Source organism: Camellia sinensis, chromosome 12, assembly GCF_055761805.1.
Source record: "Camellia sinensis isolate YWXY chromosome 12, ASM5576180v1, whole genome shotgun sequence".
Classification (NCBI taxonomy): Eukaryota; Viridiplantae; Streptophyta; class Magnoliopsida; order Ericales; family Theaceae; genus Camellia; species Camellia sinensis.
The window spans coordinates 45,692,527-45,710,285 of NC_138972.1; the positions used below are offsets into that span (position 1 = coordinate 45,692,527).

Below are 17,759 nucleotides of genomic sequence, written 5' to 3' on the forward strand. Positions count from 1 at the left end.
AAAGAAGTGTTTTTAGGGAAGCAAGGAAAACTTTGTGGATCAAAGACCTGCTAAGGTTTTTTGACCTTATAATTGATTGGTCCAACCTAAGAACATGAACATGATCCAACGAAGAAGTTAATGGATAATAGATTTCATCTAGTACATATATGATTCATTCAAATTATATTAATTGAGTTTTTAAATTGGGTAAATATTAGTCATTGTCTTATGATTTGGCTTTCATTCACTTCTTCATATTTGTATGCATCTAGGAGTTGGTCCTACCATTATGAAAACCTGTGTCCTGGTTTGTGTCTTTTGTTCATTAATTCATCATCTAAGAATGGTGGGTTACGATATTTTGTGATTTTCATCTATTACTGTCAATAAGTTTATCATATTGGTGATTTGAGTGTTTTCCTTTCATATTGTTTTTCTTTTTCCAATGCTTTTTGGGTTAAATTGAATTTCTTTTGCCTCAGGCACCATGGTTGCAACGGTTAGACTCTTCGTTCTTTTCGTTTTGGGCACTAGTTGGGCATGTGATGCCAGAGAATTAACGACAACCGAACTCTCTAGTAGAGAAACGGTGATATCTGATGTTTCAGGTAGTTCTCTTTTTTCTTTTTTCCTCTTCCAAATTTATATAATTTTAAGATTTTAATGTTTGCAGCACATGATACTTAGGTATATATCCAAATAAATCAATCTTTTCTGGCTACAGTGTTGCAGATAAATCACCAGGAATCAGAAGGCATAATTAAAGCTTCAGAAGAAGTTGAAAGAAATGAAAATGTGTGCACGCTGTGTCAAGAGTTTGCTGCCAAGGCAATTGAGTACCTCGAGGACAACAAGACTCAGACGGAGATCATTAATATCCTTCACAACACCTGTGCTCGGCTGATCCCTTTTGAGCAAAAGGTAGTAACTGACATAAATGCCATTGGATTTGAATAAACTTGTTTGTTAACCATAATCCCGAGCTTTAGGCACTGTCAAGTTTCTCATGCCTAATTTGTAAACACTAATAGGATTAATGAATTCCAATCATCAGCTGATCTCCAAGAAATACAATTATAAATTGTATCTTTCAATTTACAACTGCAAATTACCTTTGTGACTTTATTTTGTTCTTCAATGTGGATTTCATGTCTAAAACTCATTTCTATCTCCAGAACATTTTCTTTCTAGTTGAGGACGGTAAATGATATTGAGTGATAGTTCAAACTCGTAAATTTATCTTATATGTGTCTTGAAGCATTAATATTTCACAATCTATCTCAATTCACATGGATATTTAGTTTTGTTTTTGCCTTTTAGTTCAGTTGGAGATAATTGAGCTGCTTCTGAAAGCATGTGATGCTGTGGAGAACTATGTCAAAAAGGTTAGAAACATTTTAGTAGCTTAAGTAAGATGAACAATCCATTTTGTGACTCCAATTTATGCTCCTCTCTTTTTTTGATTATGTTATTTCAATTCTTTGGGCAGTGTAAGACTTTGGTTTTCGAATACGGACCGTTCATCTCTGAGGAGAAATGGAGGTTCAACTTCTAGCTTTTATTGGTACTTAGATTCAAGTGGCATCTCTTGTGGTGTATTTTACTTGGAGATACTTTGATGTTTTGTTTATTATCTCCTAGGGAAATCACTGTTACAATTTACATGACTGCTTTTTTTCTTAATAGTTCTAAGCTAAAACAAATCATGTGTTTGGCTCATCACTAGTCCATTCCATGCATTTAATTTTTTATATTCAGTGAATTGATGATTGAGACATAGTTATACGATTAGTTGTACATAATTATTCATTTCAACCATCTCATTGCTGATCAGTAGATAATTTTATGGACTTTCCTCTTAATTCCAGAAAATTTTAAAATAAAATGAATTTAGGAGGTATTTGGCTTTGAGTTTGGAACTTTACGGCCAATGAAGTATGAACAAATTGCAGAGTTGCTCAATGGTATTGCTGAGAGGTTTGATTGGGATAAAATAATGGGGGGTGACAACATTATTGGACTCAAAGTAAACTTCTCTTCCATAACGTTTTCAAAATGCAAAAACTTCTTCTCTAAATCCATGGTAACTGGTTAGTTTTGAACCCTTTTCCAGTTTATACATTGCTTTGTTATGGATGGTGATGCTTGACTTTTTGGTTCAAAACCAATAAACATTTGTGATTCTTGTTATTCAATTTTGGCTTTTACTTTTGGTGAGTTCTAAATAGCGACTTTGCATTAATTTTGTGCAGCGAAAGCAAAGCATATCACTGTAACCTGGGGGGCAATTTATGCTTAGTGGTGCCCCTCTGGAAACATTGCATCAAACCTGTGCTGAGGTTAATTCACACCTTTATTAGGTTTGTGTAAAACTTTAATTTTAGCATATAGATGAAGACATGTAATTATTTTTTACTCAAACTTGATGCTCTTATAAATCCATTTTTCTAAAAAAAAAGCACTAGGTCATTTGGCATGTCCATTTCCCACCAAAAAGCCAACTTTAGCCACTTAAAAATGCCATTAGTTAAGCCAAAAATGCTAGAAAGCTAGCATTTTTGGAACTGTATGATTAAGGAAAAAAAAAACCCTTCTGTATTTTCCTCTATTAACTTTGTAGAACAGTCTTTGGATGCAATAATAAACAGGTCTGTAGTTAAAGATTTCCTGTATCTATTTTCGTTAGATACTCTCTTGGTAATTTCAGTTTTTTTCTATTCTTTCAATGTTGGTAATTTGAAATTTGCTGAGTTCTTAGAATGTGTTCTGGGGTTACATGCCACTGATATCGTATTATGAAATTTCATTTTATCATGCTTATCTATTTCTATTGCATTTACATTGAGATTACAAAGTTGCTGATGCTGATCTTTTCTTTTTTCCTTGTCAGACATTGGTCAATTTAATGCATTGTATGATGCTTGCTATCCAGTTCTGAAAACTGAGTGGAATGTGTTAAAGTCTGTGGGAGACGTATCTGCAAAAGACGTATCTGAGTGAAGACCATTGATTGTTTGGTCATGTATCTTTGTACTAGATTTGATATTTTATTATTTGTGTTTCCTACTTCTTATGATTATATATCTTTTTGTTGAGTTGCATTTTATCTGACCCTGCTATATAATGTATAGTCCAATGCAGGAATGCTAGATGGGGACTGTAAAGGATTTCTAGATCAGCTGTTTGAGGCCAACTTTAAGACTAATTTTAGGCAACTGAATGCTAAGATACAAATATGTGTGTTTTGGAGGTTACTTGGGGGGTTTATTTCAACAATGCCTGCAGATGTCTCATTGGTTGGTGATGCCTGTTATTTATTTGTATATCCGTTTTCTCTTTTCCAGGTAGAAGACTACCCCATAATTAGTAGCTGGGCTAAGTTTTATCCATCGAATTGCTGAATGTGAGCTTGTTTTCTTCCAGGATGATAATAGGAAGTGGGTATGCACACTTCAGGATCTATTTATTTTCTTTGCTGCATGTCAGTCAAATAATGTTTTCCAGACGCATCTTCACTTCCTAGTTACCAAATGCAAGATCTCTCCTGTCCGATTTTTGTCGAAGCTTTTCACTGAAGAAGGTTTTGATCATGACATCCTCTTCAATTATTTGTTTTGTTACATTTGTTTTGTTTTGTTTCTTTTGTTATAAGCAACACTTTTGGCAATTGTTAATTTCATATATCTTGTATTTAGTTTTTAATAAACATACTTGGTATTCTGTTTTAATCTTTTATTTGAGTGCTAGAAACTAATGAAAGCTTTCAAGTTTGTAATTATTTAGGCAAATTTGTTTGCTTTTGTTTTACTAGATATAAGGACTAGATAGGAACTGTATTGTGTAGGCTGCATTTGAACCCCTGGTGAAATTTCTGAATGAGGAATCGCAAAGATTATTTGAAACAGATGATGCTGTCGCCCAATGGGGCAGAGATATGTTTGTGGCCAAGGTGCACACACTCTTCTTTCTTATTAATTTGTTTGTTGGTGTGTTGCATTTTTGAGAGGAATTGCTTCCTTTTGAGGCTTATGGTTTCTATTTCTGTTATGGTATATATCAAAACCATCCGAATGTCTGGTCCTTTATTTCCTATTTTTTACTAATATTTGTTCTGAGAAGATTGTTTATTTGTTATTGACTTTTCTTGCTTACTATGTCTGCTTCAAACTGATTTTATGACAGGTAGCAATGTCAAATGTGATTAACTAGTTGAATGTTTTCATTAGCTCCATGAAGTTAATATTTTTGGTAGTGACCAGGGTTTATGAATGTAAAATGCCTGGAGCAAAAATGTAGACCTAATAGAAGGCTAGTATGAGCTATAAAACTGTTATACATTCTTCGGGGCGTCATTTATCTGCCTACATTTTTTTTAGTGTCTTGCATATTCTCATTCACCCATGGGTCTACATGCTTCCAGACAATGATTGGAAGATGTGGCTATAGACAGATATGAACTATTAACTAGAATTCAACCCCAAATGATAGAGATTTGAGCTTTCTTCTGGAGTTTTGAGTTGCATATTAGCTGCTGAAATCCTATATCACTCGTTTATAAACAAATGGAATAAAGAAAGCATAAGCTGTTCTGCTAGTTTTTGGTGATTACTAATTCTAATCTACTTTTATGGATATCTAAAAAATCATGCACCTTTCCACAGCATACCAAAGGCATTAAAAGTAAGGTATGAACCAATTATAGATGTTTTGCTGGTGATGGTCAAATATAGCTCCTTTGGTAATTTCCAAAGTATATGTTTAATTAATTTGTTTTCAGTTTTTACATAATTGTCAGAATGCTCTCCATGTGCTAATTCGATTTACTTCTGTTGCAGCTTACGAGCATCAATAGAAGGTTTTCTTGATGCTTTTATGGAGCAAGTAACCACCTTTCCGAATGTAAGTACTTAATTGAGTTCTGCTTTCTATGGTATGATTGGTGTCTCATGATTTAATCTGTGCAGGATGTTAGAGAAGACCTTAGATGTTCTATGGCTAAGGATGCAGAGACTATCAAGAACGAGAGCTGAAGCATCAATAAAGATCCAAAATGTGTGGAACTATCAATAAATGCAGACAAAGACAATTTGCAAGCACAGCTACCTAAGGATATACCATTGGATTTTCAGAAAAAGGTTATTATAGCCAAACATGAGAAGCAAGAAGCCAACTCTAATATTTTCTTGGGAAAAAATGAAACTTACAAGGGTCTTATGGGTATGTAAACAGTGGGAATTAACTGCTTATGCAAAAAGGGTTAACTGAATTCTTTCTTCAAGAAGCATAGTGTATGGTAGTTGAACCATGTTTTGAACATATATGTCTTCTATCAATGGTCTAATGGCAATTCATAGAAAGTTCTTAGCCCTAGTTGAACATTTAAAATTGATTACCTCCATTTTCTTGATTTTAGATATTGAAATGCGGTTAACTGCCTTTTTGTATTGCTTGGTCTATCTTTTCCTATGGAGTAGGGATAAGGTTGTAGCCATAAATATTATTTTCATGTCCATGTGAGGTTGAATCATAAGCCTCAAAAGGAAGCAATTCTTGTAATTTCTTTACAGCATGGTTTTGACTTTACCAGGATAAGTTATTAGACAAGCATATAGACCATTTTGATTTTAATTGATGTATTTAAAGTTTGAATTGTTTTTATTCTTAGGTATGCAATGCATTGTTTTTTTTTATTTTTAATTTTGTTTTCAAGCTTAATTTATTTATTATTTTAATAAACATTAATTATTAGTTCTTAATAATTGTTTGCCAGGTTTTTTTTTTGTTCAACCATATAAAATTAACACAATCTAAAAATTAAAAAAAAAGGCTATGGCGGCGTTTAAAAAACGTCACTATATCCCATCCCAACGGTTAGATTTTTAAAATGAATAAATGTCTATGACGGCATTTTCAAAAACGTCGCTAAATGTCAGAGTGACGTCACAGTACAGTTAGGGTAGGACATTTGGTGGCGTTAAAACGCCGCCTATACTAATATAACGACGTTTTTTAAACGCCATAAAGTTATAGCGACGGCCGCGTCGTTGACGTTTGGTACTAAACGCCACAAAAAAAATTAACGACGTTTTTAATACTTTTAGCGGCGTTTTTTAAATGCCGCTAAAAGTGAATTTTCCAGTAGTGAAACATTTAGTCGCCGAAGATTAATAGAAAACATTATGCTATCTTTTTGGTGACTAAATTATTTTAGTAGGCAAAAATTGATATACCACGACTAAAAAAATTTTTAGTAGCCTAAAACATAAACTAATGCCGACTAAAACAATTTTTAGTCACCTATTGTTCATATTTAGCGACTAAATTTTTTTTAGTCACCAATAATTAAGATATAGCTACTAAAAAATTTAGTAGTTAAAACCCATATTCAACGCCAACCAATGTAATTTTTAGTCGCCTATTCTACAACTTTTGGCGACTAAAAAAACTTTAGTCGCCAAATTCGGTAGCGAAAAGTGTAAATTGTTGTAGTGAATGTGTTTAAAATCTTAGTCTGAAGGGATTCAAACTCGGAGTTTAAACTTATTAGAAATTGGTAAGTGTTGGCGAGCAAGACGTTTAGACACAAGAGATGCAGCGTCTACAGGTAACTCAGTTAAGGGCTCATATTGAGCCAATTCTTCCCAATAAGCCTGAAGATATCCAAAGAACTCTAACACTGAAAGGCCCAAAGTAGATTGAGAAATACAAGCAATGTCTTGATATAGCTCAAAGATGTGAGCATCATTATGAGCATGAGCATACATCTATGACAAGGCATGCCATAGACTCGGAATTGTGTTGTAATAAAGAAACACGTAGTAAATACGGTCCTCCATGGAAATGAACATCTATCTTAGAATAGTGCAATTATTAATATCCTACTGAGCCCGTGTAGGGTATGTTGTAGCAAGCTGAGCAATGAAAGATAAGAGCCAATGTGCCTTTCCATTTCCCTCTAAATAGAGTTTAAGAGAGCGGCCCTAGGTGGCAAAGCTTTTCCCATTCAACACCACACTCGTAATACAATGAACAGAAGTGCGATGAGAAAGAGACAAATCAGAACTAACTGGGACATGTTTTGTGGGCATATCACAACAACAAGAGATGGATCAGACATAGTGGGATAATAAGGGTTGAAAAAAATATAGAATCACAGCAACACAATCTAAAAAAATGCAAGAAGGTGAAAAAAATCCAATGGTTAATCCAAATCAATGCTATTGAACCAACATGGTAGCCCAAAGGGCTATTAAAACTGAAAAGGGTGCTTAATACATCAAAGCACCACCCCTAAAAGGGAAAATAAGATTCGGACTACCCACAAAAAGGGTTCGACTCAATTGGGACCAGAAAACAGCTTGGTCATCAACACACAGACCCTCGATAGAGAAGAAAAAAGAATTTCAACGGTGGGAAAGATGTGAGTGAGGGCTAACGAAGGGTCTGGAGGGGTAAGGTCTAAGTTTCGGGTGAAGGAGAAGGTGTGGGCTGACTGTCAGAGGCTTGGACTGACTGTTAGAGGCTAGGAAGAGGTGGGCTAATAGTCGATGATGGTGGGTGGAGAGAAGGGACAACCGATGAAGGCAAGAACTTTGCTCTGATACCAAAAAGAATGAATTGGCTTACCTTTGAATGAGATAAAGCCATATATATATAATGAAACAATATTACAAAATAGGAAACAAAACTATAAAGACACTAAATCTATGATTTACATAATCATGGATTTTATACACACTACTATAATTACAATATTTTTATTTCCTAAATTCAACATAGTTTTGGCTTCTTTTCATGAATGTATTTATTTGTACCTGTTTTGTATTATGCTTGAATACATATCAACAATTTTTTTCCCTATCAATAAAAAAAATGTTGAGATCAAAGCAACTTGTACATATCTAATGCTAGAATAATTAAATTTGATTACCAAATTTCGAATACTATCTTATGTCACCAATAAATAATTATTGAAAGACATGCCAGGTAGGGCTCATTATGCCAATGGGCGCATTGGTAACACAATCATATGTTATTTTAAATTTGATAAAATTTAATCATTGTAACTATATGGTATATAAATACAATTAACGGAACATACATTTAATTGAAGAACAAGTTCCAAATTGGAAACACTTGCATAATGAAACTAAAGCAATTTTTTGGTTCCTCTATTTTATTTTATTTTTATTTGTTGATTAGCAAAGAAAAAAACTTTATTAATAGAAAATCAAAGTATAAAACAAGAGATGATAAATCACTACAACATATAAGAATTTTAGAGACCAAATGTTTTGGTCTCTAAAAGTAAAAATTTTGTTGCAAAAGACATTTAAGGACTTATTTCCATCGTCATGAGGATAGCCCCTAAAAAGATAACCCGAAAAATCTAAAACAAGACTTTTAGTGACAAAATTTTGAAAATGTCACTAATAAATAGATTTTTAAGGAAAAAATAATTTGGTCTCAAAATGTTTATTTTTTTAGAAAAAAAAATGGTTCCAAAAGGATAATAATTCATCACTAATGTTTAATTTTCGTTGCTAAAAATATAATAACGACATTTTTCGCAACAAAAATATTTCATCTCTAAAAAATAATTTTGTCCTTAAATTTTAGTCTCTAAAACCTTAATTTTTTTGTAGTGAATGATACGTCAATAAAATGGTGAGTGTAAAAAGTATCATAATCAAGTTAAATGATCCCAATTAGGTTGGCACTAAATAGAAAACCCCAATCATATCCTAGCACAATACCAAAAGTTGATGAGAGACCAACCAAAACACACTTCACCCCAACCACCACTAGTTACGCAACAACACACAATACAAATACCAATACCAAACATTCCTTAACAGAGGTAATTAAACATGCATCCAAACCCATCCAGCATCCAATCAACTAAGCACAACATACATCTACTAGTGAACAATGGCTCACAAAACTTCCACTATTACAAAACCCACTAATAATGAAGAACAGAAGCAGAGACAGAGACCATCCTCTATTGATCCCCCTGAACAACAACAAATGAGCTCACCTCATTTATGCCCAGTCATTTTGATGTACTTTGCAAACACTATTGAATTCGCTGTCTTGAGGCCAAATTTGGTAGCCAGCTTGAATGCACTGAAAACTAGAGATAATAATGCACCCAATAAAGCAAGAAAACTCCATAGGCTCTTGAAGTATGTGTTGTTGAACTAAGCAATAAAAGTCTTCCCTTTGTTATCAATGGTGACTTTGAATCTCCTTTTTCACACTTGCAAGGCATAAGGGTGTGGCACCAAATCTTTGCCTATCTTATTGAAGAGGGTAGCTACTTCAACATCACTACCAAGACAATTTTGTAGTACATTAGCCGATCTCAACTCCTTAACATCGTTTGGATTATCAATAAGTGAATCAAGAAAACATATGTAAAAGGTCACCCAGAGATTGTTTGGGGTATCTCCACACATTTCATAGGCTATCAAGTTCAAGAACTTTGCTTCAGTTGAGTCATCAACTGTTATTGTGGGAAGTTCAAGCCATCCAAAGTTACAAAATGAACTAAAGTTAATATCCGTCAAGAAACTACTCTTCTTGTTCTTCTTAACATGGATCCCCACATCAATAAGCTCCTCAACATTGCGAAAAGTGTATCGATTTGATACACAAAGTTCAACATGTTTGCAACCTACAAGTCTTTTGTGCAGAACATCTAGAATGAAAAAAGTCTAGAAATCCCCTAGATGTTGATTTGTGATTATGTATCAATTTTAAGCAGAATATAACAATCCCAATCAAATAATCAAACAATCAAGACAAAGAGACACAACAATTTTAACGTGGAAAAAACCACAATTGGACACCTCCAACTGTGATCAAAAAACCACGGGCAACAGCCACAAGACAATCCACTAAGAAGAATTAAAGGAATTACAGAGGTATACTCTCAATTACCTAGCGAATCCACAACGCCTAATTGAACCAACCTTTATGTGCCTCTTCCAACCCCATCTTCACCACGGAATTGTCTTTCTGATGAGCCACTCCGGATTCCACCAAAGCTTCAGGCTCGAACTCTTCAGAATCCACAATTGAAGAACAGCTCTCTTTTGTAGAACAAAACACAACCTTTGATGTACTCTCTTTAAACCATGAGTTGAAGAACTCTTCTAAAAAATATCAAAGAAAACTCCCAAAGTATCCCCAGATATAAACCCTAGAACCCAAAAAGTAGATCTGGAGTAGTTATCCTAAAATCTGACCCAACACGCGAATTTATAGAATCTGTCCCGCGATCTCCGCTCGAGCTCAACACAGCCCGCTCGAGCGGACTGACCAAAAACTGCGTGCGAACAAACTGAGATGCGCTCGAGCGTAGGATAATCCGCTCGAGCGTAAAATCACACCCACCAGTATTTTTTCAGGCGACTGCAGAGATGCTGAGAGCTTCCAATATCCGCTCGAGCGCCCGTTTCCCCGCTTGAGCGGGAAGGCCAAAACTGGAAAAACTGGAAAAATATAACATGATCGAACAGGCAACTTTTGAATGCATTAGCATCACAAACTTCTCTGAAAAGCACAATTCGGGTTGGATTCGCATCTAAACTCTCATAGCCTCACTGAAATAAAAGTGTGAATAAAATTACAACTCAAAGGAGTTTTGTCAAACGGGATTGCCAAGAAATAAAACCTAACATAGAAGATGCAAAAGACATAGCTCTTCAATATTCTTGCCTACATTTGGTGCCATAATGCTATCGGTGATGAACATATCAATCATTTTCATCGTGTAACCTTTTGAATATATTCTTTGGTGATTAATAAGTTCCTTGATGACAAGGAAGGGAAGTTGATTCTCCAGCAAGAACAAGTCCTATCGTATAAAGGCTACATTGTGGTTTTTTTTTTTTATTTCAACCTTATGTCCTTTTCGCTCAGTGACATAGTTAATGAAATACAAAATAAAGTAACCATCCATGAGCATCATCCTTATGAATTCATCATCATTGTATTCATCTGTTGATTTCTCTTCATAGCAATCTCTCAATTGCTTGACCTTTTGGAAAAACCGCTCGTGTAAGTCTTGAAGCAACTGTTGGTCATCTGAGACTAGCTTACTTGTGATTCTACACTTGAGCTCTTGCATGTGTTGAAGCGTGAGGTTGTTATGATCATGGTGATATGGACCAATAGAAACTACCCTTGGTGCATAGTTATTCTGATAATTCTTAGTCTTTCGAAGCATTTGAGGAACCCTTTGGATGCACAATGGTTTTGGATTGGCTTGCTTAATTCACATTGACAGACTAAGTTAGCAACCCAATCAAGGTAAACAATAATACAAATATATATATATATATATATATATATATATATGTATATGATGATAAATGAGAAGAAAATGTTCCTAACACAAAACCTAAGAAAAAAATTCATTGTTTTGGGTATTAATCCTACCTTGGCATTTTTTCACACTTATTGTATTACTATGCAAACTCATCACTCAATTGATTTTGTTCTTTTTTAGAAATCATTGCATGGTTTGTAATCAAATTGATGAAAATATTAATTAGTAAGGATAAATTATATTAGTAGTCATTATATTTTGCCTCTTGTGTCATTTTGATCCCTACATTTTCAATTGGCTTAATTTTGACTATAAATTTTGGATTTGTGTCAATTTGGTCCTATTGATAATACCATCAGGAGTTTTGACAAAAAATAATCATTGAGTTTGGTCAAGGTTGACTCATTGAGTTATACAAGTCTATAATTTCGTCCCTCAAATGATGGCACATGCCACTTATTTGCACATTTTTCATAAGAAAATGCTATCAGTTGCTGTTAATTGGACAAAACTAAGACAAAATTATAAATTCAATGTCAAAAGTGAATTAATTTAAATTATAGGGATCAAAGTGATACAATGGTTAAAATATAGGGACTATTGGTGTAATTTACCCTATTAATAATTTAAAAATTAAAATTTAGTGAAGTTGAAATTAAATAATTATTGAATCATGACCTTGATCATATATAACTATCAAAGGAAAAAGAAATCACGACTAATAAGGTATAATAAATATAAACTTTTTACATTGAAATTATAGGGATTTTCACAAAAAATGTAAATCGGTCCGGTCCAGACCAAATCGTACAGCTTGATTTGATTTTCTCAATGCATAGTTCGGTTTTGAAATAAGCGAATCACTTTTCACGATGAATCTAGTTGGAATTGGACCGTTTAGATTATATATATTTTTTGATCTACAAAAGTCAATTGTTAAATGTTAGGTTAGTACATTTTTAAATAGGAGTTAACCTATATAAATTGTTACAGATTGTAAATAGAAAAATATTTTATTAGTATCAATAGCTTGTTTGGCATGTGCTAAAATAGCACATGACTTGTTTGGGTTACATCACTTTTCTACGACATGACTTTAACCCCAACCCACATTTCATATTTTTTAGTAAAAAGTCAAAAAATATATTAATCTAGCATTTTTCAAACAATTCCTAACTATATATGTATCTATATATAAATTATAACTCTATACTATTTAAGTATATTTTTGTATAGTGATAGAACTAGATTTTTTAAAAAAAATGTAAACAATTTTTAAGTTGTAAATAATATTTTGTGATCATATTGTATGACAGAAATTGAAACTAAATTCTCAATGATCAATTCACATGTGTTTACACTTATACAAAAAGGTTAGAGTTTGTTATAACAAACTCTAACTTCTTCTCTAACTACTTTTCAATTTTATTCCTATCTCTCTCATGTCTATACAACTCTCTCTCACTTTCTTGCTGCTTCAATGCTTGTGGCTCCAATTGTGTAATAGAACACATTTTCTGTTATAGCTTAGGTAGCCTATCATGCCCCCTTCAAACTATGGGACTAGGAAGGGCCATTAGTTTGTCCTTAAGTTAATGAAACCTGAAAGAGGTTAAGGGCTTGGTAAATATATCAGCCAGTTGATCAGCAATAGGGATGTAAGATAAAGCAATTTGTTTAGAAACAACTCTTTCCCTTATAAAGTGGCAATCAACTTCAATGTGTTTAGATCTAGAATGGAACGTAGGATTGGAACCCAGGGATATTGCAGAAATGTTATCACACCAAAGGACTGGAGGAGAAGAACAAGAAACAGATAAGTCCTTGAGAAGTTGCTGCAACCAAAGCAGCTCTGCTGCAATATTTGCCATGGACCTGCACTCAGCTTCTGTAGAGGATCCAGAGACTATGGGTTGCTTCTTGGCAGACCAGGAAATTAAATTGGGACCCAAAAAGACACAGAACCCAGAAGTGGACTTTTTATTAGAACATCACTTGCCTAATTAGAGTCAGAAAAAACATGAAGAGTGAAGGGTCTAGGATTGAAACTAAGACCATGATGAATAGTACCCTTAACATATCTCTGTAGTCTTTTAACCATAGCAAAATGACCAAGTGTAGGAGCTTGCATATGTTGACAAGCTTGGCTGACAGCTAAGACCAAATCAAGCCTTGCAATAGTAAAATACTGTAGAGCACCTACCAAACTTTTGTAAAAAGAAGGATTGGAATAGGGCAAGTCATCTGATGGAGAGAGTGTGGATTTAAGCGTCAGAGGAGTAGAACAAGGCTTACACGAAACCATTCCTGCCTTCTGAAATGTTCACTAGCATACTTTTGCTAGGAGAGAAATAATCCTCGCGAATGAGAATGAACTAATATCACAAGAAAATATGATATATCACCAAGCTCTTTCATGGAGAAAGCACTACCAGTTAAAAAAATATCATCCACATAGATGAATAAGATGGTAATATGAGCAGGAGTTTGTCTAACAGACAAAGAAGAGTCAGAGGAACTAAGCTTGAAACCTTGGCCAAGCTCTTGGGGTTTGTTTAAGACCATAGATAGCTTTTTGAAGCTTCCAAACATGATGAGGAAATGCTTACTCAATGAAACCTTGTGGCTAAACCATGTAGACCTCTTTCTCTAGTGTGTCATGCAAAAAGGCATTAGATATATCAAGTTGTTTGAGTGGCCAATTATGTTGAAGAACTAAACAGAACAACATACGAATTGTTGGTTGTTTGGCAACTAGGTTGAAGGTATCCTGAAAATCCACACCCCCTTGTTGAAGATAACCGTTAGCCACTAACCTAGCCTTGTATCTTGTAATGGTGCAATCAGAATTTTTCTTGATACGAAATACCTACTTACAACCAACGAAAGTCTGGTTGGAAGGAAGAGAGACCAACCTCTAAGTCCCTTGATTTTGAAGAGCAGTAAACTCTTCAGTCATAGCAACAGTCCAAAGAGAAGATTCCAAAGTCTGAGTAGCTGTAGTTGGCTCAGTAAGAGTTAGATCAAGAGAAGGAGCATGAGTGAGATGACATGGCTTAGACCTGGTAATCATGGGGTCAGTGTTGAGAAGAGGAATTGCAGTAGAAAAAGACGGAACCGCAGTCGAGGAAGAGGGGTCAAAAGATAAAGGTAAATGGATCTAAATAGAAGAAATAAAAATAGGAGATGAAGCAGAAAGAGGAGGGTGAAGATAAGTAGAAGTAGGAGAAGTACAAGCACAAAAGAGGGATGAATTGGCTCAGAAACAATAGGTAAAATAGGTGCAGAGGCACCAGGCTGAGAAAGCGTGACAGAGCTGGATGAGGGAGGCAAAGATGCAAACCTAGAGACAAATTAAGAAGACAGAGAAACAAGTGAAGCAGACCTTGAAACAGGAGATGGGATAGAGGTAGGCCAGAAAAATGAGTGAATAGTAGAGAAAGAAGAAGAATCAGTCGACTGAAGGGAAAAAGGAAAGCAAGCCTCATTGAAAAGGACATATTTAGAAAGATAAACTTTTCCAGAAATTGGATCTAAACATCTGTAACCTTTAGTAGTAGGATGATAACTCAAAAACACACAAGGAGTAGACCTAGGTTCTAGCTTGTGAGACATATTAGGCATAAGCCAAGGAAAGCATTGACATCCAAACACTTTGAGAAAATTATAATCAAGAATGGTGTGAAACAAAAGTTGAAAAGGGGATTTGTGGCCAAGAGAAAGACTAAGCATCCTATTAATGAGAAATACAATAGTACCCATACCCTCAAACCAATATTTAAGGGGAAGAGATGACTGATAAGGCAAGGCAATACTAGTCTCAGTGATGTGTTGGTGCTTCCTTTCAGCTATGCCACTTTGTTCTGGTGTATAGGGACAAGGGACAAGTGAGATGATGAACAATACTATAAGTGGTCAAATAGTCATGCATTTTATTATTAACAAATTTAGTCCCATTATCAGTCCTTAACAATTTTTAGAGTAGTAGAGAAACGGTTTTCAGCATAAGCCTTAAACACCAAAAAGGTAGAAAAGACATCACTCTTAGCATAAAGATGATAAATCCAACAAAATCTGGTGAAATCATCAACAAACAACAAGTAGTACTTATAACTAGGTATAGAAGCACTAAATGGTCCCCAAACATCATTATGTACAAGAGAAAATGGTTGTTTAACAGTAAAACTAGATAGTTTGAAAGGAACTCTATAAATTTTAGCAACACTACATGGTGTACAAGCAAATTCAGTACAATCGTTATTCCTAGAACTAGTAGATAAATGCTAGGTAATATGATGAAATTTCAAAGGTGAAGGATGACTAAGCCTTTGATGCCAAATATGTGAGAAAGTGTGAGCAATGTGAGCTAGAAGAGACTGTGGAGAAGAACAGGCAAAGTGGTAAAGACCATTTACATTAGGACCTTTGTACACAACCTGATTCTTAAGCTTTTCCTGAACAACAAAGGAATTAGCATCAAAAGTAACTATATAATTATTATCCTTAGCTAATCGATGAATAGATAATAGATTAGAAGAAATGGTAGGAACATGTAGAAGATTATTAAACTGAAAAGAATATTGTGGAGTAGGTAACAGTCCATTACCAATGTGTTGAATAAGAACATGTTGACCATTTCCTACTATCACTTGATTTTGCCCTTGGAATGGATGATAGAGATGAAGATTGCCAAGGTCATTTGTGATATGATTTGTGGCAGCAAAATCAATATACCAAAGTGTAGCAGAGGAATTTGAAGGAAAAGAAGCCTAATTGGATGAATTCAAATTTGTAGTGATTGAATAAGCCTTAGATTGAGGCATTGAAGGAGTAGAGGTTGAAAAAGATTGAGATGTCTAATAGTTGGGATCCATGTGAAACCAGCAATCCCAAGCAATACAGTTGAAACCTCTACATATCTGACAACCAGAAGAATTAGAAGAACTGCCACTGGTTCCTCCAAATATACCTCTGTGAGATTGATTTGATTTACCTCCTCTGTATCTTGCACCTCTAAAACCACGAAAAGTATTTCTACCTCCGTAACTAGATTGTGCAGAGGAATGAGTCCTAGAATACTAAGAATAAGATGGTGAATTCTTAGAATTTTTAGTTGTAGCACAAGCAACTGGAGACTCATTTTGCAGAACAAGTTTCGCTTTGTTATCTATATGTATGGCTTCTAAACATAAAAGAGAGCATATATCCTCCATTGAAATAGATTCTACTCGAGCACGTATAGCAGTTTTGAGAGAATCATACTCATCAGGTAAATCATTTAGTGTGAGAAGTATAAGATCTTCATCATCAATCATTGAAGATGCAGGTCGAAGTTGATTGTAGATCTCCTTAATCTTGGTCAAATATTCCTCCATTGAAGCACCTCTTTTTGTGATTGATTGTAATTGATTTTTCAGGTGATGAATATGAGAACGATATAAGAAGTGTATCTCTTCTGTAGAGCACTCCATACTTGGAAGCAGTGTTGGTGATGAATGACTGAAGAAAATATAGAAGATGAGAGTGTTGTAGTGATGCAACTCAAAAGACGAGCATCCATTTTAGAAACTCAGGATTTGGCACAGTTCCAGAGGAATCAAGAATATCTGGTACAGGACAAGGTACTAGACCAGTAACAAAATCAAGAAGATTCGTCACTCGAAGTACATTCTGAAGCTAGCTTCTCCAAATCAAAAAATTTGTAGAATCAAGCTTAACAATGACTAATGAATTGAAATTTGTAAGAATAAGACTCAGATATGACGGTATAGATTGAGAATTTGAAGAAGAAGATGATGAAATCACCATTGTTACACCATGCTCATTGGAGCTTGTGGTGGCTCTGATACCATAACAAAAATTGAAACTAAATTCTCAATGATCAATTCACATGCGTTTACACTTATACAAAATGGTTAGAGTTTGTTATAACAAACTCTAACTTCTTCTCTAACTACTTTTCAGTTATATTCCTATCTCTCTCATACCTATACAGCTCTCTCTCAGCTGCTTCAATGCTTGTGGCTTCAATTATGTAATAAAACATATATTCTGCTGTGACTTAAGTAGCTTATCAGTAAATAATCATACTATTTTTAAAATTCGTGGTTTCAAACCAAACCGAACCGTGGTTTAGTGGTTCAGTTCGGATTGCTTCCAAGATTTTCATGGATTGGTTTGGTTCCAAATTTGACAGAACTGTATGTAATAGATTGGTCTTAATTTATGGCTAAATCAAACCAATCTAAACCATACTCACCTCGAGAAATTAGAATAATTAGGTAGAATTATGACCATTTCCATGGAAGATTATATTCCTAGCAATTTAGGCTTCTACTGTACTCAAAAAAACAATAATAATTAAAAAATATTTATTTTTATAGATATTAATATGATAATAACTAATTAATTTTATATTTAAAAAAGTCGCTTACCATTA

General features: G+C 34.4%; 1 protein-coding gene across 1 annotated transcript; it reads right to left on the reverse strand.

Annotated features, from left to right (window-relative positions):
• Positions 1-9,239: 9,239 nt before the first annotated feature.
• LOC145803535 (uncharacterized) lies at positions 9,240-11,218 on the reverse strand. The gene is made up of 2 exons (XM_082896833.1): positions 10,945-11,218; positions 9,240-9,661 (listed from the first exon to the last, which is right to left on the reverse strand). Exons 1-2 carry the CDS (start codon positions 11,216-11,218, stop codon positions 9,240-9,242), a joined length of 696 nt encoding a protein of 231 aa, XP_082752959.1.
• Between the last annotated feature and the right edge of the window lie 6,541 nt (positions 11,219-17,759).